Source organism: Larimichthys crocea, chromosome III (assembly GCF_000972845.2).
Source record: "Larimichthys crocea isolate SSNF chromosome III, L_crocea_2.0, whole genome shotgun sequence".
Classification (NCBI taxonomy): domain Eukaryota; kingdom Metazoa; phylum Chordata; class Actinopteri; family Sciaenidae; genus Larimichthys; species Larimichthys crocea.
Window position 1 is genome coordinate 36,602,937 of NC_040013.1, and position 25,850 is coordinate 36,628,786.

Below are 25,850 nucleotides of genomic sequence, written 5' to 3' on the forward strand. Positions count from 1 at the left end.
AGAAACATGTCTCCTAAAATTAATATAGGATTTGAATTTAGCTGTTATATCCTAACTGAAGATTAGAATGTAATATTCATTCAAATATTTAATTATTTCCGCAATCAATTCTTTATGCTAAATTAATTTTTGTCCTTCACAGTCATCGGCAACTGAGAAATTCATTTGAAGGGTTAATTTTTAAGATACAACTGGTTCACCCAGTAACATTAAAAACAATTATAACTGAAATGAAATGAACTAAAATTTAAATTAAATGAATACGAAGAAGGCCTCAGAATCTTACATATGGCACCTACAAAGGTATAGTTATGGTATTTTGAGGTACTACGAGAAGTAGAGCTACGCACTGCTGTGGACAGGCTCAGCAGAAAAATATATTTTTGCCACATGAAAAGGTTCATCTCCAAAAAATCAATATCTGTTGAAGTCCACACCATATTAAGAATAATTTCTATGTTTAACCTTGCTGTCAGACAAACTTTTAATTTGGTGCTAACTTTAGAACTTCTGACGGCAAAGCAAATATTACAAGCAATCACTGAGTAAAATAACATGACATGTTTGGTATCAATAGATTCAGTGCAATCTTAAAATCAATATAACACTGGCTTCACCACTAACTTAAAAACTAGAACACCAGATGATCCACCATCTTTTTCAGAGGGTTCAAAGTAGCTACAATAAACAAAGAACTGTGGAGGAGAATAATCCCAATATTTACATCATAGTAATTAATAATAATTCAAATCAAACCTTTGCTTCTATTTTTCTCTTCCACATGAAGTGACTTTTGTTGTTCTGACTCAACCCAATTAAATTAGTTATAATCTTCATTACAGACTAACTACAACTAACTCACTAAAGCCTAATTACGCAGATGCCTTCTCCTCTTTGGCTTTAGTCACGTTAACACAGGGATGAAATCTTGGCAAGACTGAAAAAGTAACACAGCAGGACAGACACAAAATCCCTCCAAAATCATTTACTTCAATGTCCTTAAGTAAAAAAAGATATATATAGAGAAAAAAATGACTTATCTAGTGGTTATCTTATTATAATGGTCTTTCTACATGATGACAGACTAAAATAAGCATTCATCGAGCACTCGATCATTTGAAAAACACAATTATTCTCCTTCCCTTTGTGGTAATCTGTGAAATTTCTGCAAATGCTGTGTTGTTGTCCAGATGAATAACTCATAGGCATCCTCAATCCAGGTGCTCAACACAGGTGGCTCGCGATCCCACTCGTCAGGGAGAGAATCAAATCCAGTCCAGGATCCAGAATCCAAGGGTATCCAAAAACCTAGCCTGTGCAGCATACCATGGCTTATAAACATATGAAAATCTATTCCACTTCCCTGACTGTACAGCTTTAACTTTGTCAAAAATAATTTTCAATACAACCCTTAATACTTAATCCATGAGTTTAGGATAATTGTTGTACTGCAATGTTAACATATGAAATGTCAACTTTTCCTTTTACATTTACATCCAACTTATTTAATGGCCATAAGCAAATGTAAAATAACTGAAATTGTAGATGATTATGGAAACCACTTACAGTTTATTACTGATCACAATACTGACACCTTGTGGTCGTGCACACCAACACGGGAGTAATCCACACAACAAGTTTCATAGTCTATAAACTTAGCTGGACAGTTGCTTACTTTAACCACAAAACGTAAGTAACACATATATTCATACACAAATGTTCTTATTTGGCTCTACCAATAAAGAAAATACTAAAACAAAACTTTACACTACAGCTCAGCAGCTAATCACTTTGCTGATGTGCAGCACGTGTATTATATTCATAACTCACCGAGAAAATAAAAGCATAAACAATGAACAGATGTCATCAAGGTTTCTCCAACTCTTGCTTGTTGAACTGTTTTTCCTTCTTTCTGCAGGAGGTATAATTTCAGCTTGTTTTCTCATTCATTCTACTCCTACGTTAAACTGCGTCTCTCTATCCTGAGCGAAAAGGACTTAATCATCCCTCCTGAGCCAATAAACGTATTTGTTATCAGGTTTTTGCTTACTGACTGAAAATTAGACATCTGAGTTCAAATAAAGGATGACTTAAATATGAAATAGCGAATGTGGAAATAAAAAACAAGAAAGTACATAAATTGTCAGTGAATGGAAATTATTTGTGTTTTAGTAACACCTTATTACCCAATGGGTTAACGTATGGAAAGTCATGGGAGCATGGATTCAAAGTGTTTGAAACATTTTATTGGCGACATACAGAGAGACAGTAACATGCTCTCATTGCATGGCAGAGCACAGTTTGTGAGGGATTGCGCAATCCAAGGTGAGGCTCAGCTTGCTGCTGAGTCTGCGTCTCTTCCCCATGTTTGAACGGGAAATGTGAAAATTCAGCGATTTTTTATAAAAAAAAGAAATAAATTCAATCAAAATAGTTTAAGTTGAACGGGAAATTAATTTATAGTTCAAAGCGTTTGATAAATATAACGATTCATTATGATTGTTTACTTCCATGATGACACACTGCACAAGTAAATGTACTGACCAGTTTTTGCTGCAAAGCATCTAACAGTCTGAGGACATTCACACATGCAGCATGAGAGGAAGAAATAAACCAAATATATCAACTTAAAGCTTAAAGTTATAACATGATGTATTTTTTTTACAAACTTTAAGTTTAATTGATTTAGTCAAAATAAATGAATAAATACAAATCCATGCAAACGTCACTGATTTCTCCTCTAGATGGCCAACCTGTAACGTGACGTGGCTTCTTGCATCCACGTGTCAAGGCAAATAAAATAATCTACACGACCATTTCCGGTTTAGAAAACGCCACAGAGCATCCCAAAAATGTTCAAACTATGATTCAGAAATATTTTTTATTAATAGTAATTACTGGCAATAGCATTATGAAACTGATAAACGTGGAAATAGCACAGATCAATATCAAACACTGAATACTTTTTAAATGAAAATGTAAACAATAAATAAACAAGTTTTTGCAATATATTATAAGTATATATTTTGAATTTATAGATATATTTACACATATACTATATATACTGTAGTTTGCTGCTTGCCTCATAGACTATAAATTACTTCATAATTACATGATATTAGTGTTGCTTTATATTGGTGTGTTGGATTTAAGATGTATTGTGTGTATTATATTTACAGATAAAATATAATATTATCTCATTTTCCATTTTCATCTGCAGTGTGCACTTACACCGCAGATCGAGTGAGGAAGTGGACCTTCACTTCAGATCGATTTCTACGTTTAAATCCCGGCTTTTATTTTGAAAGCAGCACACAGGAAGCAGGTGTGATGTGACAGGTAGCTTCACGAGGCGCTCTTCTCCTCTGAGGCATCCCTGTTTTCTCTCTCTTTAGTCCTCAAATGCTCGACTCTCACCGCCGGCACAAACAGAGCATGTCGAGGCCCGGTGCATGTTAACAGCGCATGTTGATATGAGGACAGAGAGATAAAAGCGAGCGAGCTGTCCGAGGTGAGCGGGATCTCCTGTTTGACAAGCGGAAACGAGCCAGATGTCTGATTTGACAGATGTTGCTAGTTAGCTTAGCCTAGTCTGCTAACACCTTGTTTGTGCAAATCAGAGACTAAATGTCAGCTTGTTTGCTTTGTATTGTGTATTTAGAGGGTGGAGCATTGTGGGTTTATTATGTGTATTATAAACAGACTTACTGTTTTCATAGTGTCACATATCAGCTTGTAGATAGGCACAGGTGCAGCATGTTGGCCTCTACACCAGGTAAGTTTGAACAAGGAAGGAGCTCAAATCTGTTTTCTCTTTACTAATGTTTCACCAGATATACACTCAGAGTGAAAGTGTTGGGAATATATTGCAGGAAGGAGAACATTGTCCTCATTTGTAAGGTTTTGTGTAGTTAGTTCTTTATTTTCAGAGACATGTAAACACTTGAGGTCAGGGGTTAGTCAGCTCTGCTGATGTGGGAAAGCTCATTGTTGACAAATTGTTTTTGTTTTGGGGGGACTGTGGTTTAAAATCCAGAGATGCACTGATATGTTTCTTGAAACCACAAGGATAATTTCCCCTGTCCACATTTTCAAATACAAGAGCGAACTTGAAGTATATCAACTAATAACGTATCTTGATCACAGTTTCTTTAATTCCTTAAAGGATCCTTATAAAAGTGCCCAGACGAAGCAAAGACTTTTTGTTTTCCTCAGATGATCCATCAAGATTAAAGAAAGCAGATATTTGTACTATTTGCTGGATGTGTCCACATGAAATACAGTAATTACATTTTCACTTTCATGCCCACAGTTGCTCATATCTCATTAGATATTACTTTTTTTCTAGTCCCACTTAAGTTAAATGGAGTGATGATGTTTGCTGTTGATTGAAGACCACACCAAAAAACAAAATGAAGAGGAGGCTGCTTCGTGGTTTCCTGTCGGAGGTTTCCATCCGGATGGCTCTGTTGGTTGTGTTCCTGTAAGTATATCCACCTATGCATCATTTGCATCAGGGCTTTATGGAGCCGTTATTTAAATAGTAGGCGTTGTTGAATGAACGCACAAATAGAAACTTGTGTTTGTGTAGTGTGACGGAGCAGCTTCCTCCTTTCTACCGTGAGATCCAGCCAGAGGAGATGTGGTTGTATAAATTCCATCGTGTGGAGAATGACCACGTGCCCACGTCTCTCATGTTTGTAAGTAATATGTCTGCATGTCTCTCAGTTCAAATGGGACATAATAGTCCAGTTTATCCCTTTCACCTTGCAACTCACTAATTACTGTGTTTTATGTTTTACCCAACAAAACTTGTCCAACTCAAGCAATTCAAGATGTCCCGTCTCTATTCAGGCCTCCACCTGTGTCTCTCTAAGAAGTCCATTTGCCACATTTATCAATTCAGATTGTTTAATTCTTAATACATTAGTGAGTCTTTCCATATTATATATTTCCAGCAAGTGTCACAGGGCAGGAGGGTCTCTCTTCATTGCTGCTAACAGAATTTTAACCAGATATCGACCTTCACATTCAACATTTTCCCTTCTCAGGTTGCCTAGATATGACACCACCCTCTCCTCCTATTGTGTTTAAAGGACCATACCAGTATTTCTTTTTAGCACATTAATCAGTTTACAAAGCATATAATACGTTTTTAGATGAATCCCTACCTTCCACACAATCACTGCTTTCTTTGCTTTCAAATTGAATTTCATCTTACATCTTATAACAATTCAAAAAATCACTTGACTGTTGAGTTCATCTACAACAGTGAATATCATGTTTGTTATTTTTTCAATACAAAAAATAACATAACTTTGGCAGAAATGGTGCACATAAATGTTTACCGTAGATCTGACCCTAATCAAGTCTCTGTACGTTGATTTTCATCCTGTAGTGTGTGCTCTCCAAAACCTGTAATAAAAACACCACCAGTCTGAAACATAGACAAAGACTGGCACAGTCCCATTCAGTGGAAACACGAAGAAACAGTCAAAGAAAAGCATGCAGACACATGCTCACAGACTGACATTAATTTAGCTTTATGTGGATTAAAGTTCTCATACTGTATACTGATGTGCTTTTTATTTGTCTGCATCAGAGTGTGGCGGTTTTCACCCCGCTGATTGTAATCCTGGTTTTCGCCTTTCTGAAGAAGTCAGAGCGAGGAGACCTTAAAGAGGCCACTCTGGGTAAGAAAGCTGAACACAGATATTTGTTTTTCCTATTAAGCCAGCCAGTTTTCTTAGCTCACTTGTCTGTTGTTGGTTTTCTTTGTCATCCAGCTGTGACTTTGACTCTTGTGCTGAATGGAGTTTTCACCAACGTCATCAAACTTGTCGTTGGAAGGTAAACATGGTTCATAACATAACAGATAATAATGTTACCCAGTGTTACGGTTGATAAAAGCATAATCTGTTCTCTGTGTGTTTGTCCCTGCCTCAGGCCACGGCCAGACTTCTTCTATCGCTGTTTTCCAGATGGTCAGATGAACCTGGAGTTGCGCTGCAGCGGTGACCCAGATATTGTCATGGAGGGCAGGAAGAGCTTTCCCAGCGGACACTCCTCCTGTAAGGGTCTTTTATGGTCGATTATGCCTCAGTAGCTGGTACATTTTCTTTAGCAGGCAACAAGGAAAAACAACAAACACACAAAGTGGGGCAGGAGGCCATGAAATATCTGAAAATAGATGTATGAAAGTATATTTTAGCCTTCAGGCTCCTATTTTGTTGTATAAGCAAAAGTCTCCCACGTTTCTCTAAAAAACACATCTCTCCATGTGTAATCCTTGCCCTTTCTCTTTTTGTTGTTTTTTCTGTTTCTTTAGAAAACTTTCTCTGCCTCTGATCATCCTTTCAATTGTTTCTTTTTGGTCGCAGTTGCCTTTGCAGGTTTGGGTTTCACAGCGCTGTACGTCGGAGGAAAGCTACGTTGCTTCAATACAGTGGGCCAAGGCAGAGCGTGGCGGCTGTGCGCTTTCCTCACACCTTTACTCATCGCAACAGCGATTGCCCTCTCCCGAACCTGTGACTACAAACACCACTGGCAAGGTCAGTTTATTATTCAGTCTGACATCATCTTAACAATGCCTGTTTTCAGTCGATGTGGGAGCTGTGGTGGCGTTTTAAGGTTTTCCCTGTCGATTTTAGGAACATTAAAGAGTTATTCCCTTACAACAACCCTAAGCCTTTGTCACCATTTTGTGGACATGTTTTTGTCACTGCTAAAGAAAGATGATGTCCAGGAATACTAGGATCACTTTGAAGAAAAATGACTTTATACAGATGAAATTCACTTCTGTTTCTGTTTCACTTTCTGTCAAATGTGTGGCCACTTCTTAAACCAGAGGTCTGTAAAACATTAACATAACCAGGAAGTAATAAAATAACCACTCTCAGTGCTGGAAAGGCAACAAAGCATTAGATCCATCTAGGGTTTTTATGCTTTATATTTCTTAACCGTCTTCATGTCGACATTATTCTTAGGTTTATGGAGATTTATGGTAGTTCAGGCACACTCTCCCACACACTGAGCTCTGCATGTATTGGCATTTACATTTACATTTAGACATTTAGTCATCGGTCGGCAGCGGTCGCGAGGTAACATATGCCTGTACTGGGGCGTTCAGGTAGGTACAGTAGGTGCAGTACCGGAGTCGTTGATGTCGTGGTGTATAGTAGGTTTGGCTGGGAGCACCAGCAGTTCAGTTTTTGAGAGGTTCAGCTGGAGATGATGTGCCTTCATCCATGTGGCGATATCTGAGAGGCAATCAGAGGCATTTTGGCATTTATCTGTAGATGAATTTGTAATGTTTTTAATGCGTTCATGTTCAATAAATGTTTATATCTCAGGCTCTGGTGTTCCAAAGCCACACTAATATTACTATGATAAATGTCTCTTAGGGATGATATTCTCCCAAAATATTTTAATCTTTGCACATAAGCCAGAAGATATGAGAAAGTATTCATGTTAAGCTGTGGAATCAAACTCCTCATAAATGTATATGTGTCTGTGTCCATGTGTTTGTGTGTGTTATCTTCTCTCTCCTTCATGTAGATGTATTAGTGGGTTCTCTGCTGGGTCTCGCCTTCGCCTGGCTCTGTTACAGACAGCACTACCCTCCACTTCAAGACCTTGACTGCCACAGACCTCTGCGTCACAGAGAGACTGTTTCCGCCGCACAGGAGCGCAAACTGGCCAACTCCAACTACATCCTGCCCCTGTAGAGCAGCTGTAACTAGATCATACTCTTTACTGGTGTCATTTATTCTGGGTTACACGGCATTCCTTCTCATTCTGGTTTTTGCACCCTTAGGGCTGGGCAGAACATTAATAGTTATTGTTTATCATTTAAACTGTATTATGGCAATTTTCTTTTTGTAGGGTGATACATCACACATGGCTGATTTCTTCAACCAAAATGTCAAATTTCTTCTGAATAGTTCCTTAAACACTTGAGAGTTGTGGTAAATAACAACTCCAGTTTAACAGTCTAACATGGTGGACTTCCGCTACATAAACAACTTACAGACATTAGTATATATGGCATTTAACAATATTTGAGGGCCCGATGAATTCATTAGAATCCATCCATATAGCCCAGCCCTACATACCCTGTGTATTGTGCCTATAGATCACATGACTTTAAGTACAACAGCTGAGCAGGTCACATATATAAGCACTGCACTAATGGTCCACTGCCTGTCAACCACTGGCTCAGCTGCTGTGGATCAGTTCTTCATGTCGGGTCACTTTTTTCTGACTGTTTTATAAACGTTTCGAGAAGTATTGTATGTTTGAGCATGGATGTTCATCCCTGACCTTTTGGCTCAACAATGATTTGGCAATAAATCAGTTAGTTAATCGACAGTACTTTTGATAATTGATTAGTCCTTGATGTCATTTATCAATAATGATATCAAACATTTACAAGGTGGTTGATTTGCAGATTTTTTAACACGGTAAATTGAAAAAAATAAAAAATCACCTAAATACAAAACAACAAAGACGGCCAGATCAAGAAGAACATCCTAGCACCCACCATACATGAGCACTTGATATCATGTGCCTGAATGTTTATATTTAGTATGCTCCAGTCACTAAAGAAGATAGAGATAAGGTTCTGCACAGGTTATCTGCACCATATAGTATTTGAAATAAGAGGTGTTTATGTGGGCCGTTCATATCTAAACATAGGGGTGGACGATATGGATAAATAATCCTCTGTCGATGCATATTACCAACTCTATAATTAATATAAATGATCTAATTAAAAATCTGTTTAGACAAAATTATCTCACAGGAATGAATGTGTTTTGTCTCATACAAGCAGAATAAGACATTATAATATTATAAGGTTCTACATTTTTTATTGTCAATAAATTCTATGAAAAGGCCAAACCTGTCTGTGGCCCCTAGCCCATTCAGTCCTACTAAAGGCACAACATTTAAACAAAATTTGTTTTGGGAGAACAGTGGCACAGAGGAAAAGGATACCCAAGGACAATATCTATTGGTAGAATCGATTCATTGTTGATTCTGGTCTTTTTATTGCATTTGTTGACAATAACAAGAAAGCAAAGCTAAAGAAAAGTACATTGTACGGCTCCTATCTGAAAGTGTCTCTTTGGTTGCCTTTATGTGTAAAACAGGTTATTCAAAACCACTTTTTATTTCTTTGATCTCCACCGTTCTGCTCTGCTGCCTTTGTCCTGAATGCTTTAAATCTCTTTGTCTTCCTCTATTATATTTTTAATGTTTCCATTCACAGATATTCTTGATTAATCGGGTCCTGAGTTTAGCGCCCTGATGTAGCATTTCCTCTCATCTCTTCTCGCAGATGTAACTGTAGTTTCTTTGTGACAAACACAAATGATAATCAAGTCTCAACAGCACATGTGTTAATATTACCACAAGTTAATATGAGAGTAAAAGAACTATGAGATAAATGTTTTCCTATGTCAGTGGTCTCAGGCTTATTGTAGTTCGGGTTCTCATTACTGCACAGTCTCACGGCTCCTCCGCCAACCCGTCTAAAGTGTGAATGTTCAGCAGAGGTGGAGAGATGTGGTGCACAGGGGTTGGTTGTTGGAGTGACGGTAGAACCAGATCTTTCTGATGAACCTGAGTGAGATCACTGTAACCTCTCCAGGTAATGGTGCTAGCCTCCCAGTGCTCCTGCTGGTCAGGTTTTCTATCCTGTTAATAGTTTTATCAGCACGTAAAGTTTGGTGGGATTTTTTTTTTTTTTGTCAGTTTTTCTGGTAGTTCTCATCAACTTTCATTTATGATTGTGAACTTTGGGTTTCAATTTCACTCTGTTTTATCTTTCCATTAATGTTTGGTTGGTTGGTTGCTTGGTTTTTAACTTTGAAAAAAAAAACATGTCAACTTTAACAAAGATATGACTGTTTTTACAGACTGAAACCTCTTATGTTTATGTTTCATGTGAAACCAGCCAAAGTTTTGCAGGGTCAAAGCACTTTTGCTCATCGCTGTGAATCAAGCTTAAAGCAGCTTGATCACAGTGGTTTTAGACCAAACTTGGCAGAAAAAAACAGATGAATTTGTGCCTTTGTTTGCTACATTACTTTATTACCCTTAGTTAATGAATGAAGTATATACTGCATGTACAGTGTACACTCTCTGTCATGTTGTAGACACAACTTTGTTCTCTTTATGTTTTGGTTTTTTTTATTCACTTTACAGTGTATAGGATCAGTTGGGAAGATAGTACATGATATTTAAATGTGGCATGCTGCCTTTCTTTACCTCAGAAAAAAAATGTTCCATGAATTCTGTTGCCGATGGAGTCAAATGTGTGGATTTCTGGGTGTAAAATTTACAACTACATGAGTAGCAAAAAGGAGAAAGTTTGCTATTTTAAACATTTTGAGACAAATGATATCTTAATTTACTCAATCTTACAGGTATTTATGTGATGATGTACAGGTCTAAGTGTATTTAATTTTGGGGCATGTAGGAGTTTACTTGAATTTTGAATATTTGTTTGTTTACCTTAAATGTAATAATGTTATTTCATGAAAATAGGTCTCACTTTGTGGGCACGTGGGTTTAAAAAAAAAACATTTATTAGATTGCTGCCTTTTGATAAATTTGTGCATAAACATTTATTAGATTGCTGCCTTTTGATAAATTTGTGCATGTTTCATACATATATTTTCTCCATTATGTTCTTTCCGGACCCTGCATTTCCAACCATTTCTATTCATTTATGTGATTTTCAGTACATGTACCGGTATACTGTATCAGGTTGATGATGATCATGTCTGATCTCCTTGAGGGATTATACTGAAACTTGCCTGTTTGCTTTTTTTATGTCATGCTCGTCATAATTTGCCTTGGCTTGTAGGAGCACATAGTAGCCGTTCATGCTGATACAGTACCCTGATTGTACATGTTGTGATGCTTTTAATGAATCTTTTGGTGACACTAAATGATGTTTCTAAATAATCTTGCAATACACGCTGTCCTTTGCTTGTTTTCTCTTGAGTCATCATGGTTTTGAGTATGTGTGATGATTACATATTGTTTAGACAATATGAAATGTTGAGTAAAGGAAGGCAAGATTAGTTTATTACAGATGTATTTCAAATTTATTTTACTTTTTAAAGCTGCAGTCCCTTCATTTTCATATTTTTAGATGATCTTACTGTTTGATACTAGAAACTCCTTTCCTAGTTTACATTTGAACATGTCAAATCTCAGATTAAAATAATTTTGTACCTTATCTCTTTACGCAAAACTTCACTGAAACAATCAACCTAACCTAAATTAAACTGGGTTAAGGAACATCACGGTTAGGGTTGTGGTTGTTAGGTTAGGGTTAGGTTTTAAGAAATATATTTATCGTTTAATTATTTAACTGTATTTTCTATAAATGTGATCTCCCTAAGTAATAGTTTAAGTACTGACTCATGCCCTTAGCACTGAACTACAGTGATGTTTCTTCAGACCTCCCAATTTAATCAGAATTAAGCAGTGGTGAAAGATGCATTTAGATATTTTACTTGAATAAAAGTTACGTGTAAAAGACAGCCATTCAAAATCTTACTTAAGTAAAAGTATAAAAATATTAGCATTAAAGTATACCGTGGGGTTGGTACTGAAAAGTTCTTTACTAGCTTACATTTGTCAAACCTCAGATCAAAATAATCTTGTAGTTTATCTCCTTCACTGAATCAAACAAAATCAACCTAATCCTGAATAAACTGGGTTGAGTTGAGCATCAAAATACAACTGAAGTACCAAAAGTAAAGGCACTCAATGTGAAGAATGCACCATGTCACTAAATCATGATTAGTGATGCATTAAAGTACATCACTGTAATGCTATATTAGAGGTATAAAGAAGTACCTCAAACTTGTACTAAACTACAGTACTCAAGTAAACACAGCTTCTGTACCAAAGTTCACACAGTATGTGTTTGATAAAACATAATTAAGCAGTATTCAGCGTGAACTTCTGCCTGTTTTCTCTTTGTTTGAAGACAGCTTTGTTTTCTCAACGTGGTGGGCGTGGCCTCGTGCGTCTGACGTACGTTATTTCCCTCCCGCTGATTGGTTGGGTGTGACGCAGATATTTGGCGCCACATTTCCAACAAGGAACAGCGTACGGCCGCAGAAAGACGCTCCGTGTCTGACAGCAGCGCAAAGTAACCCGCTGTTCACTTAGCGGCATTTTATCTTTAAGCTTTTTATAAACAGACATTGTTGAAAATGTTCATCGCGGACATACGGAAGGAGTTTTATGAAGTCGTTGCCAACCAGGTGAGCTAACGTGAACCAAGGCTGTCTGCTAGCGTTACTTAGCGGGTAGACCCTCTCACCCTGAGCCTCTGTTCATTCATTTAACTTGGTATACTTGACTAAACACGACCTGTGTTTGCCTTCAGAGAGTCGCCCTCCTGGTGGCAGCAGACATCGACGCTCTCTGCGCCTGTAAGATCCTGCAGGTAAGACAACCAGCAAACATCCTGTGAGCAAACATTAGCTCCTGCAGCTCTGCGCACACTCACAGCGAGTCTGTGCTCACTGACCTTTGTCATCAGCCTGATCCCGTGAGAGCAGAGTCATTTAATGCTCCCAGCTGTACTGCTGTGATGTAAAAGGTTTAATTTAAATGCAGAGTCATGTCATAGATTAACTTTGACGTATGTTTACTGTAGTCTATATTCATTTTCATATGTACAGGACATATGACAGGGAATTGAAATTGCGTTTCCTTCTTATCCCGGTGCAAACAGCATAAACATGAAATATATAATGTATAAAAAAGTTGTGATGTAAAAAATATATAAATATATACAAGCTAAAAGACATCCGTGTGGCAATATGGCACAGTATAAACAGAATTATAAGTATAATACACAGTCATTAGAGTCGACACTGTCTTCATGCAGCTTACTGTGTGTTTGTGTCTCATGCTACTACTGGATGTTTGAATTTCCCTTGGGATCAATAAATCAGCTATGTAGTAAATGCTGTTGAAGTCCATAAACAAATTGTGTTATGAGATTTGTTATTTAAAGAGCTTCTTCTGCCTTGAATATGCTCCACACCATAATCAGACAGCTCAAACACACATTTTCTTTCAAAACGTCACTAAAACAAATATGTATTAATCTCAAATAGATGTTAGGCCTGTTTTGTTTTCACTGCACATTTCTCATTTTTATTTGGTTGGTGATGCTTTAATTTTCTTTCTGTATTGTTACTTCATGTGAGAGTCTGTTCATTTATTTATATTTGGCTTATGCTGCAATGTCTTCTTGTCTTTATTAATATTGTGTGTTTTCGTGTAGGAGCAGGACTAGTGACCATTTTTGTGGAAGTTAATGGGGATCCAAATAAAGAATAAAGATGCACCTTTCAGATATAAAATGAAATGCTCATTTTAAAAATGTTTGTCTTTATACCTTTTTGGATTTGTCTATAAAGTTTCCTACAGGCTTTGTTTTCAGTGTTTCTGCATCCTTTTTTGTCAGTGAGAGGCTAATGATGAATATTTTTGTCTCTTTACAAGGCGCTGTTCCACTGTGACCAGGTCCAGTACACACTTGTGCCAGTGACAGGCTGGCAGGACCTTGGCACTGCCTTCCTTGAACACAAAGAGCAGGTATGATTAAGTCCGACCTAAGCTTACACATGAGTAAATGACACAAGAAAGAGTTGTTAACTTTAACCTAAATGTATTATTTTGGTTTGTTGTAGTTCCGGTACTTTGTTCTCATCAACTGCGGGGCAAATGTTGATCTTCTTGAGATGCTGCAGCCAGATGATGACGCCATTTTCTTCATCTGTGACACTCACCGGCCTGTAGATGTGGTCAATGTCTACAATGACACCCAGGTGATGGATAATGATCAATTCAGCTCAAATGATTGATTTATGAAGGAAGAAAAAATGGACCACACATTAAATAGTTAATTTTGAGTGCGCATTGCTTGACGAAATTCTCCTGTTTATCTCCTGAAGTTTGCAAGTGACACCAAAGTAATAAAGCACATCTCATAGAGACATTAACATTGTGTAAACGCTAACATCTCGTCCGCAGATAAAGCTGCTCATCAAACAGGATGACGACCTTGGTGTGCCCTCGTATGACGATATTTTTCGAGATGAAGATGATGAGGAAGGAGGTGACTCCGGGAATGAGAGTGATGAAGGCTCTGAGCCGTCCGGGAAACGCAGGAGATTTGATGAAGTATGTACAGGATGACAATATACCACTGACATGAATGAAGACAGTGTTGACTCTAATGACTGTGTGTGATGTCGTTGCAGGGGGCAGTTGAGAGGAGAATCGAAAGACAACGAGCGAAGAGGGAGTGGGAGGCACGAAGGTGTTTATCATGGTGTTTTTAAGAAGGTGTAAAGACATTGCTTGTCATATGTAGACATTATTTGACACTAATACTAATGTTGTTTTCTCAGGAGGGAAATTTTGTTCGACTATGAGCAGTATGAATATCACGGGACATCTGTGAGTAGACACTTCAACTTTGAGTTCTGGAAACCTTAGATGAGCGTTTAGAAAATAAATTTGTTGATTTGTCTTAAATTTTCAAAGAATATTTTATATCTACATACACACATGATAGCTCACAATGCGTAGCTGTATGTTGACTTTCATTTCACTTACTCTGTTATTATTCCTGAATACAAATGTTTTCATGTGTCTGTCAGGCTGCGGCGATGTTTTTTGAGCTGGCGTGGGTGTTGACTAAAGACACAAAGGACATGCTCTGGTAAGCTCTCTAATAAAATGTCATTTTTAACGACATAAACATTGTAGAGAGGCGCAGTGCACTATACAGAGTTTCAGATGTAGATGAGTTTCTTTTCTTTGCAGGTGGGCAATCATTGGGCTGACAGACCAGTGGGTTCATGATAAAATCACACAGTAAGAAAGTGTTTCTTTTTTTTTCTTTTTTTTTTTGTTCATTATTGTTTGCAACTTGTATTTACTGCATCAAGTTATTTAACCACACACTGAATTATTCTCGTCCTTTTTAGTATGAAGTATGTAACTGACATTGCCACAATGCAACGTCATGTTTCCCGGCATAACCACCGAAACGAGGATGAGGAGAATTCCCTCTCCATCGACTGTATGAGGATCACCTTTGAATACGAGTATCCTTAACTTGTCTGATATGTTGGCATTGGGGGATATTTATGTGTCATGGTGGCAGGAATCATTCATACAAACTCTGTAGCTCCTTTTTTTTGCTTTTGAGTTTTCTTTAACCCTCTGCTTCAGTCTTCGTTTAACCCTCTACCAGCACTGGTCCCTGTATGAGAGCATCTGTAATTCCTGTTACACATCGTGCAACTTCAAGCTTTGGACGTTAAATGGCCAAAAGAAACTCCAGGAGTTCTTGGCTGACATGGGGTGAGTGGCTAGAAATGAGTCTGTTATCAATGAAATGTTTATCAATAGATGTACTAATTGTATTAAATATAATTACTTACTTGCTTAATTTCATTTAACAGGCTACCTCTGAGGCAAGTGAGGCAGAAATTCAACTCCATGGACATGACTGTCAAAGAGAACCTAAGGGAGGTCATTGAGGAGTCGTCCAACAAATACGGGTATAATGAAGAAAATGTTCGACACATTTACTCATGCATTGACAGAAAGCATGAAATGATTTCACCCTCCTCCGTGTATCAGCATGAAGGACATCCGCATCCAGACGTTTGGCGTTCACTTTGGCTTTAAGAACCGCTTCCTGGCCAGCGACATGGTGCACGCTACTGCTGCCTTGCTGGAGAGCACTGAGAAAGATGAGAGCGACGGTGACAACTTCATCAAAGCTCTGGACTCTCTGTCCAGGTGTGTATCAGAAGCTTAATGTTAGTTAGTTCACTGATTTTTCTCAAATGATGACTTCTGGTTTAAAGCTATAAAATGTCTGTTTCTGATCAGATTGCAAAAAATGTTTATCATGTTTACTTTCTGTTGGCTTCTTTTTCTGTGCAGGAGTAACCTTGATCGTCTCCATTCAGGCATTGACCTGGCTAAGAAGAAGCTTATGGCTGTCCAGCAGACTGTAGCTAGCTGCATCTGTACCAACCTCATCCTCTCCCAGGGACCCTTCCTCTACTGCTACCTCATGGAGGTACAAGTGACTGTATGACCTGCACATGTGTGTGGCTGCTTCTTAACAGTATATCCTGCTCAGCTCAATATTTCCCCTCCTTTCATGTGTAGGGAACACCTGACGTGAAGCTCTTTTCTAAGCCCATGTCCCTGACTCTGCTCTGCAAGTACCTTCTGAAGGCTTTCGTACATTCTGTAAGTATCTGATTGTGAAAGAAGAAGCTTTTACTTGCAATGAAAACACTGTTCTTTGTGTCACTATTTCACTGCTGGTGTGTTTCTTTGCATCGTTTTTTTTGTCAGACGAGGAATAAGCGCTGCAAACTGCTTCCCCTCATCATCGCTGCTCCCAAGGACGTAGAGAAGGGAACTGTCATCGTTTTGGGAATCCCGCCTGAGTCTGAAACATCAGACAAGAAGAAGTAAGACCTCACTTTTGTTTTTTAAATATTCAGCTTACTACCAAAAAGAGCCAAGCTAAAATGTACTTGATAAATAATACTACTTGAAAGTAAAATGTCTTGTTTTAATATAAAGTTTTAATCACTATATTTATGTGCAAAATGTAACTTTAGAGCATGGATATCTGGTCTATATGGTCAAATATTCTGTATCTGGTGTAGTTTTTGCTATCTGCTCTGGAGAGCCACGTGGTGATGCTTTGAGAGAAAACTTTTATTCTGTGTCTCAACATCGCAATACTCAAAACATTTAAATCCCCTTCATTCAGGAACATTTGCCTTCCTTTAACCCTAGACTTTAGTATTTGCAAGACAAAAACATTTGTCTTGTTTGCCAGTCGTGTTTGTATGAAGGAGTGATGGCATCTGTTCACTGTGACTTTGTCTTTAGATGCTTATTTTTTCTGTCCAAAGATATTTAACAGAGAAAAGTGTTTGCATTGGAGACACCATTCATAGTTTCAGTTGGATGTCTGCAACAATGAGTTGAATCAAAGTAGTTTGATTGGCAGCTGTAGTGTATATTTTGTAATATATTCGACCTTGTTTCCTCAACTGTCCTTCTCTCTGTGCTCTATAAGTTTCTTTGGTCGAGCATTTGAGAAGGCAGCAGAGAGCACCAGCTCCAGAACTCTTCACGACAACTTTGATACTTCCAGTAAGTGATATCGTCTTTTTATTGTCTTGTCCTCAAATGTTTTGTACCGAGTGTTGCCATCCCTTTATTGGCCACAAGGTGGCAGCCCCTTCATTTCTAGCAAAGCTTCAGTTATCAAGACAAAGGAGTCAGACAGTTGAGCACACTGCACATGTGAGCTAGTTTTTATCACTTTGTGCAGTGTAATTTCACAAGTCATGTTTACGTAGAATTTTGAAGATTTGTCGAGTATTTATACACTTTCTTGTCTGAAACATTTTTCCTAAACCGCCTCCAGTCCTGCGGCTCGGATGCATCTTATTTGATTTGTTCCAAAATAGAAATTTGTACATTCATTAATTCTTATTTGTGTTTTTTTGCAGTAATTGAGCTGAAGACAGAGGACAGGAGCAAGTTTCTAGACGCACTCATCACCCTCCTGTCATGAGAAGTTTTCCGATTCAGTTCTCGGTGTCAGTGCTGCTGTTCATCGCTTCATGTCTGACTAATTAATTACCATCAGACATGTACAGTGTCACCAGTACAAGAACTTTATCCATGTATTTATCAGTTTTATGTGTATATTGTACAGTCTTTTTGTAAATGTTTGGAGTCTTATTTTTGCTTTTAAATTCTTGTAACTTTTGTCTTTTACTCCTGTCTCTGTATGTGAGTGATTCATCACATTTTAAACATGTTTAATAAATCATAGTAATCATAGTAGTGCTTGTCTGTGTTGATAAACAGTATCAAGAGTGAGTTTTTTTAGACATGAGTGTTGTGAAATATAGGAAACTACTTCTTTAGTCTTATATAGATACAGCTCTACTTTTTTACTTTTTAGATTTATATTGTAACATAAAAGGTGTTGCTGGGTGCTGATGCTGCCTCTAAATGAGGCCTGTGTTCCACATGGATCAACTGTTTCTCTTCCCTTAGCAGGAAAGGAGCTTGCTGGTGCCAATTTCAAAAGCTTTAAATCACACATTATTCAGTCGCCTGAATTAAAAAATGTGTTTTTCTAAAAACTTAAAGCGAACGCAGCTGTTACAAGGAACTGTGCTCTAATATCTGCTGACGGTTGGGAGAAGATGGCCTGATGTAAAACAGGAAATATGAAAAGAAAACATACTGAAGCTTACTTCTACAAATGTAGAGATATGGTTGCATCAAAGTGTGTCCTAATCCCGATTTCAGTACCTCAACTCAGATCCGATTTGATCCATTGTATATGTACTCCTTATGTATTTTCTGTATACCTCAGTAATTTAAGTAAGGTGACACTGAGTCTGGGAAAAAAGACATGATACTGACTGATACCTGATTTGTTCAATAAGGTCAATATTGACACTGATCTGATATGGCACGTCAGTGCATCCCTCTCAGAGCGGTCACTTTTAAGTTTACTCCGTTAGGAACTGTACTAATAGAAAAATAAATTTAAATTGCACTGAAACTCTTTACTTAAAAAAACAAATTGTAGAAACACCTGTTGGCAGCTCTCATGACAGGTGGTGAGCAATTCAACTATTTAATAACCCTCCACCTCCCTTCAACTTGCTTAATTTCCACAGCAGGCCTACAGACGGAAGTATTCCACATGGAAAAACTAAACTACGGAATATTTGAATCTTGTGTTGTAAAAGATGGTCCCCGTGACACATGATGAGTCGTCTTTGTTGAATGTGTGCAAAAAGATAACAGGGACCTTAATCGATTTATCATAAGAAGGTTGAACTTTCATGTCATAAAACAAAGATCTGGCAGAGCTACAGCTGTTGGCAGTCACAGTCTCTTCATCTGAATCCAGCCTTTTGTTTTGCTGACGCACAACTTGTAAAAGAAATCTTGCTGTATTCCTTGCAAACACATTTGAGGTTTAATGAGTTTAACATCTTCTCCGGCTCTTAAGGGGCAGAGGTGAGGGCTGTGACCTTGGCCCTCATTGGAGAATCTAGGCCAGCCCTCCTGGTGGTGATTTGTTGCCGGCCCAGTGAGGGAAATGTGGGGCCTGAGCTGCTCTCTATGGGGTAATTTAGATCCTTATCGCTCTCAGATCAGGATGAGATCATGACCTTTAGAGGGGAAGGGTGTTTGGGTGGTTTGCACAGTCGAGTCCGGACTGACTGGCAGCAGTGGGACTGAAATGTAGCATGATCTGTATCGAGCTACAGCAAGGAATGTTGACATAAATGTTCTTATTGTTACTGGTTCATCACTTAACTGTGCATGAATAAGTCTCACTGCTTCCCCTGGGTCGACTATTTGAGAGCAACTTGCATCCATAATGACACATTGTTTACAGTCAGATTGATGTTATCCAGGAACAGTAATGCCGCCCTGAGGAAGCAGTCAGCAGAAATACAGAAAGCTTATAGAGGACACAATTATATCATTAACATGGTGGAGATACTGTTGGAGACATAATTATCAAACTGATGTCCGGCTGCGTCTGTTTTTTTTATCTCCATCTCTTTTTGGCTACTCATTTTTTGCATCCGGTGAGTTTTTAACAGGTTTTTGATGGTTGAAAAAACCTGGGATTCAAAGTTTACTCTTGGAAGCAGCAGCATGTCATTACAAGGTCCATTAAATAGACATTTTTTGATAGTTGGATGAATTCTCAGTTTTCAAACCAACATGAAGGAAAATTCATCAAATGTAGCTTTTGTGAAACAGTGGCCACAGGTGGCAAATCAATTGCACAATATGGCATGATGTATTTACTGTTTGTTTTACATTTGTGATGAAACCATTGAAATGTACGATATGATAAAACATAGTCTAAATAAAGCAGAGTCATAGAGTTAGCGAACTGATCACCTAATACACACGTACTACTTTTCAAATGTTTGGAATCCTGTGTTTTGGTTTCAAAGGGGATAAACATTGTAAAATTCAGACACCAAGTCTATCATTTACATTTAAAATAATTGTTAATAATAGCTAATAAGAAATGATATGCTTCAATTTTGAATTTATTTTCTCGTCTAGAAAATCATTATTAAACCACGATGGTGAAGTCGGCCTCCTCTACTACTCAGTGTCTATATTGAACATGTTTAAACTGATTAGTCAGTTCATAGTCATGTCAGCTGATATTCTGTGAGTCATGAGTCATCAGCTGTCTCACTGTACATAATCAAGCTTTTGTTGGGAGGTGATTCTAAACTTTAAAGTCTAACTAAAGTTAGTCTAAAGTTAAACAGTAGCCATCATACGATGGTACTAGTCAAAGCACACCATGTGAGGCTGTAGCAGCAAGTTGAATTGAGCAGGAGCATGTTTTATTTCTAAGAATTTTCATTTCATTTTCTTCTTTCAAAAGTTACATAGTCTCACTTTAGAAAAAATATACATTTAAAAATCCTGATGCTGATGAAAATTATGCAATGTGATCAAAAGCTCACTGTTTTCAAAAATTCACTGAACCCCATGTTTGGTTAGTTTAGTTCATTGATCCTGATTTGAAAGCATAATGAAGATGCTTATTTCTTTGTTAATGGTTAAGGACACAATCCATCCTAAACAGCTGTTAAATCCAACCACCTGACACTTACCTGGTCATTGAGCAGACAAGGTGGTAACAGCAGTCAATCTGTGGATGTTTTAGCGAGAGATCCACCTGTTCAGCTGTCAGTCACTTTGCTCTCCATCCCCCCTCTTGCACCTCTGGTGAAGTGGGGCCACTGCTCTTTCCACTGCTCTGCATCTGAGGAATGTGGCATGCAACAGACCAAACACACACACACACTGAGGGAAACATACCCCCAAAGACAGGATCATACAGCCGATGTATAGAGCAGCATTTTTGAAGGCCTCACACTCAAACAGCTTTTATTGCTGCTAAGTGGAGTAATGATGTTGTGATGGAGAGCTGATACAGTCTTTTATGGACTACATGAAAACATTTTTTTTGATTAATTGGAAATCGGTGTATGTGCATTAATGTGCACTAATGTTGATGTGACAAAACGATGTTTATAGGTACACATGTTAAACTTGAGGTGGGCGCAGACAAACTTTCTTCCTTTAGCAGATTGATGTGAAAAGAGCAACTCTGCACAGCAAAGCTCAAACACTGAACTGAGGTAACAATGAAGAAAACATGTTTGAAATATAAATACGTACTATCTTTGTCATTTCTGTCATATATTCTTACTAATTGACCGACATGTATACCAACACCAAAATATCCGTGAAAAGGTAACATCGGCTAACATATCGGCCTGGCCTAGTGCTGGAGGAGATCTATTACTTAAAGAAAAAGTAGCAATAAAACAGTAATAAACTGTTGTATAGCGACGGTCTAATGGTTATTACTGTTACAAAGTGTTAGCATCAAAATCTACTTAAATCAACAAAAATAGTACACGTTATGCAGATTGGCCCATTTCAGAATATATTACTGTATATTATAATTATAAATAAATTTATGTATTCATCGCTTTGAGATCTCAAATATTTATATGGCAGCACCAGCAGCTTAAAAACTGTAGATACTGTAGTGTGTCTGTATGTAAACAAAGTCAGAAATGATGTCCTTTCTTGACTTTGTCACTAAGGAAAGTCTTGTAATATTTCCCATAAAGACATATGTGGCTGTCTAGAACTAACCCTAACCCTCTCAGTCTTACAATCTCAGATTTCAGGCAGGATTAGTTTAATTTAGACAAAGAGCTACAGCTGACTGTTTCTGCCTGCTGCCTGTCTCCCCATTGTGCTGTGAGAGGATGCTCTCACACACACACACACACACACAAGTTCAGTATATGATAAAACAAATTTCACTTGTCAAAAACAATAAAAATGTCCTTACTTCAAACCTGTATTTTCTGTCCTGCTGCTGCCGCCGGTAGCTTCATATCAGCCTGTCAGCCAACTGAAGCCCTTAATGATCCCTAGCCCCTGTGACCTTTAACCCCTCGAGCCCTCTCACAGTCGGGGTGTTACTCCCTGATTTGGTCTCTTCTCTTCCATTGTTTTAAAGTGCTTTCAGGCAAAAGGGATTAGTATTGCCTGAAAAACATTTGCATGCAATTTGATACTGATCGAACACACTGCAAGTCTATGAACTATTTAATATACACTGTATATCAAGTGTTTATTCTGCATATTAATGCTCCCACAGCTTGTCAGGTGGATGACACCATGATATTTAGAGAGGTAAAATAATCTAATCTAAACAAACCACAAGTTCAGCACTTATGACAAGCCTTCAATATCTCTTTAGAAAATATTTGTTAATAATGACACTTTGGGGCGTTAACTGCAAGTAAACTGCAGTCAGCATCCTGTTACTCATGCTTGCACTGTGTGAGGCACCAGGGCCAGCCCTAGGCTTTTAGTGGCCCTAAGCAAGATTTTGTTTGTGGCCCTAAAAAACCCTAGTGCAGTCAACAAATTGCACACACCGCTAACCTTCTTTGGGGGTTGGCAAACAGAAAACAACAGTAACATTATGTAAAAAGTCAATGAAGGAAAAAAACAGATTGTTCAGACTATGGATCCTGCAGGGTCGTTTTTTCCAAAAAACAACAAACTAGAAAATCCGCCTAGAAATAGAAGAGAGGGAAAGAGTTCTGAGCTGAACTATTATGTCAAAGGTGCTCATGTTAACTGCAGCCAAATGAAGCTATTAACCAGAGGACATGTCTAATAAATGACAATTTAACATACATAATTCAATATTTTCATGAGGGAGGGGCTGTGAGGCTTCTCTTTTCATTTGGCCTGAGATTTGTCACGTACAGTTATGTTATAATACAAGACTTCAGCATTGAGCAACAATCAGGCTACATTCATGATTTTATTCAGACACATAAGGTTTCAGGGTGTGAGAGTATATGAAAATTGCGTGGGTCTCATTGTCATTACGCGAGCCCCTGAGTGAGTCAGTTAACTTAACACCGTACAAAGTGAGGAGCGAGTCCAAGTTAATGTGTGGCCCCCTCGAGCAGTTGTGTGGCCCTAAGCAACCGCATGGGCCAAAAGTGAAAACTCTGAATACTTACTTCATGATACTAAATAGCTTGCCATTTGCAAATCACCATATCAGGCAACTGACAGCGTGCAGCCAAGCCACAGCTAGCCAGCCAATCCCAGCATAGCTTCGACTTCAGTTAACTAGTTAGCCCCTGGCTGTTTATCCATTATCAATAGTGTGTTTATGAGGTGTCGATAAGCATGTGCCCCATGTACGAAGGCTGAGCAGCGGCCCAGGGCTCAAATCTGACCTGCGGCCCTTTGCTGCATGTCGTTCCCCATCTCTCTCTGCCGACATTACTGTTACTCTTCAGTTGTCTCTGTCAAAAATAAAGCTTGAAAAGGGCCAAAATAATAATAATAGAAATAGTGTATAGTGTTTATAGAGTGTTTAAAACATAAAATGTGTGTAAAATGCCCCACACAATCTTACATAATGACACTTTTACAAATTATAAACAAATTATAACGTGTTAATTAGGAAACTTCAGAGGTGCTGGTAGATTTTTTAACCTGTGGATAGAGCCAAGCTCACTGTTTCCCACTGCTTCTAGTCTTTATGTTAAGCTCAGCTAACCATCTACTGGCGATATATTGGCTGTTAAAACATGAGTGTAGTATCAATCTTCTCATCTAACTCTTGAGAAAGAAAATACTAAATATTCAGTTTCTAAGTATCCCCTCAGCTGGTTTATGTCCTCTGGCGAAACACCCTGGTTAAGAGTAGCCGCAGCATCATTATACATTATTACTGATACTATTATGCTCAATCTGCTGACAGTCCAAATGTTTTGGAGGGTTTTTTCTATCAAAGCATCCTGATGTGTTTTTACATTTGTATCAAAAAAGTCTTTAGTAATAAATTATAAATCTTGTGCGAGTATTATCCATTGTATGGCCAAATTAACATACATCCCAATATTGACCCATGCGCCCTTATCTTTGAGTATTCTCAAGCTGCTGGAATATTGACCCCATGTTTGATCTGTGGCAATTTGATCAAACACATTCATTTAGGAATATGCACACACAGAATTAGCTGAAAAAGTGAAATTTTTGTAACTAGATTTTCACATTGAGCCCCTCTTCAGGACCTCAAGAGAAGCTAATAAAGTAGTAAATTCTAATTAAAAAACAAAATAACAATTGATTAAATGACCATAAACCAACAGTCACTGATGGAGCCTTCATTACTATCACTGGTTCCCCTTGGATGAGCGGATAAAAAAGAGTATGTTTATTTGTAAATATGTTTCCCACAGTTGGGAAAAACCCAGCTGACAAGTCATTCACATTGAATGTAGGTTTGCACAGACACTGGGATGCCAGGGAAGAACACTGAGTGAGACCAGGCGGAAACAGCTTCTTCCTGCAGTCGAGTGTGATGAGGGTGTCTTTTCTTTTATTCTCGGTGGTAGGGAGCTCACTCATGCTGGACTCCTTTTAGTGGATGACATGCACTACAACTTTCATCCTTGAAAATACACTGCAGTCCCATGCACAAGCACAAAAAAGAACCCAGAAACGTGAAGAAAAAAAGAGACTAACACGTGTTTGTTTTGTTAGAAATGTGACTTTTTGTCTCCAACAGTCCTGAGAATAGCAAGCAAGAGTTTTCCTGCAAGATGCAATTAGTGGTGAAACAATACACTTAGTACACATCGAAATCCTGATCCTGTTTGTTTGTGTGCATGTTGAAGACAAGCTGTTTGTTTACTCAGACACTGATTGCCATATCCTCTGTCAAGATAAGACTCCAAATCACCAGTAGAGGCTGCAGCTAAAAGCAACACCACCTGTGCAGCTGTGCTGAGTTTGATAGCAGGAATAGTGTACAAACACTGGTGTGGTGAGCTGCCGCCGCCCTCCATGTTAGAGGAGACTGACATCACATACATTTTGCTAACCATGCCAAATCAGAAATGTCTCCTGATCCCACCCAGACATTCCTCATGCTGCCGGGCCTCCTCTTCATCTCAGTGGATGGCCGTCACTCACCACTTTGTCTGGTCCAGCTTACCTACGTGTGTCTGTGTGTGCGTGAAGATAACACATACTTTTACATGTCTGTCCATGTATCTATTTAAAATGGCCTCCACATGATGATATACTGTACGGAAACATGATCTCATTTAGACAGGCATGAAAGGAGTTGAGACTTCCTGTTTCGACTTCTCACTGTGCACTCTGCATTTTTCACTGGGTTAAGAAAACACTTCATCTGTTGCTGCTGTTGTTGGCTCAAAATACACATCAGTACTACACTATACTATACATATTTTGTAGTTTGGGGAAAGTGTGGCTGAATTTTTAGCAGCTAAATACTATGTCAATATTTAGGCTCAAATTGTATCAATATTAGTAACCTTTCATTAAAAGGCAGTATTCTCCTTAGACCCTTACTTTTTGATTTACAACCTGGAGCTAACTTTAAACCTGCAACAATGTGTGTGTGTGTGTGTGTGTGTGTGTGTGTGTGTGTGTGTAATGTATGTACATATAGCAATGTACACATACATTTCCTACATTGCCATGATGGGATTGAAGACGTTTAAATCTATAAAAGATGCTATATAGCTGGTATATAGCATAATCTACGTGTCTCTATGTGTCTGTATGTTTACCTTTCAGAGTGCTTT

The 25,850-nt window shown here is 38.2% G+C and overlaps 2 protein-coding genes across 2 annotated transcripts; both read left to right on the forward strand.

The window, feature by feature from the left end:
• Nucleotides 1-3,323: 3,323 nt before the first annotated feature.
• plpp5 (phospholipid phosphatase 5) lies at nucleotides 3,324-10,576 on the forward strand. Its single transcript, XM_010734236.3, has 8 exons — nucleotides 3,324-3,511; nucleotides 4,349-4,483; nucleotides 4,592-4,700; nucleotides 5,603-5,693; nucleotides 5,787-5,850; nucleotides 5,947-6,071; nucleotides 6,381-6,551; nucleotides 7,558-10,576. Exons 2-8 carry the CDS (start codon nucleotides 4,413-4,415, stop codon nucleotides 7,725-7,727), a joined length of 801 nt encoding a protein of 266 aa, XP_010732538.2. The 5' UTR covers nucleotides 3,324-3,511; nucleotides 4,349-4,412; the 3' UTR covers nucleotides 7,728-10,576.
• A 1,512-nt stretch (nucleotides 10,577-12,088) lies between these two features.
• cdc45 (CDC45 cell division cycle 45 homolog (S. cerevisiae)) lies at nucleotides 12,089-17,946 on the forward strand. Its single transcript, XM_010734237.3, has 18 exons — nucleotides 12,089-12,290; nucleotides 12,416-12,475; nucleotides 13,546-13,638; nucleotides 13,734-13,871; nucleotides 14,077-14,226; nucleotides 14,307-14,365; nucleotides 14,457-14,505; nucleotides 14,709-14,770; nucleotides 14,875-14,925; nucleotides 15,039-15,158; nucleotides 15,286-15,417; nucleotides 15,519-15,617; nucleotides 15,700-15,861; nucleotides 16,009-16,147; nucleotides 16,240-16,323; nucleotides 16,432-16,550; nucleotides 17,171-17,247; nucleotides 17,610-17,946. Exons 1-18 carry the CDS (start codon nucleotides 12,240-12,242, stop codon nucleotides 17,672-17,674), a joined length of 1,710 nt encoding a protein of 569 aa, XP_010732539.3. The 5' UTR covers nucleotides 12,089-12,239; the 3' UTR covers nucleotides 17,675-17,946.
• Nucleotides 17,947-25,850: the final 7,904 nt, after the last annotated feature.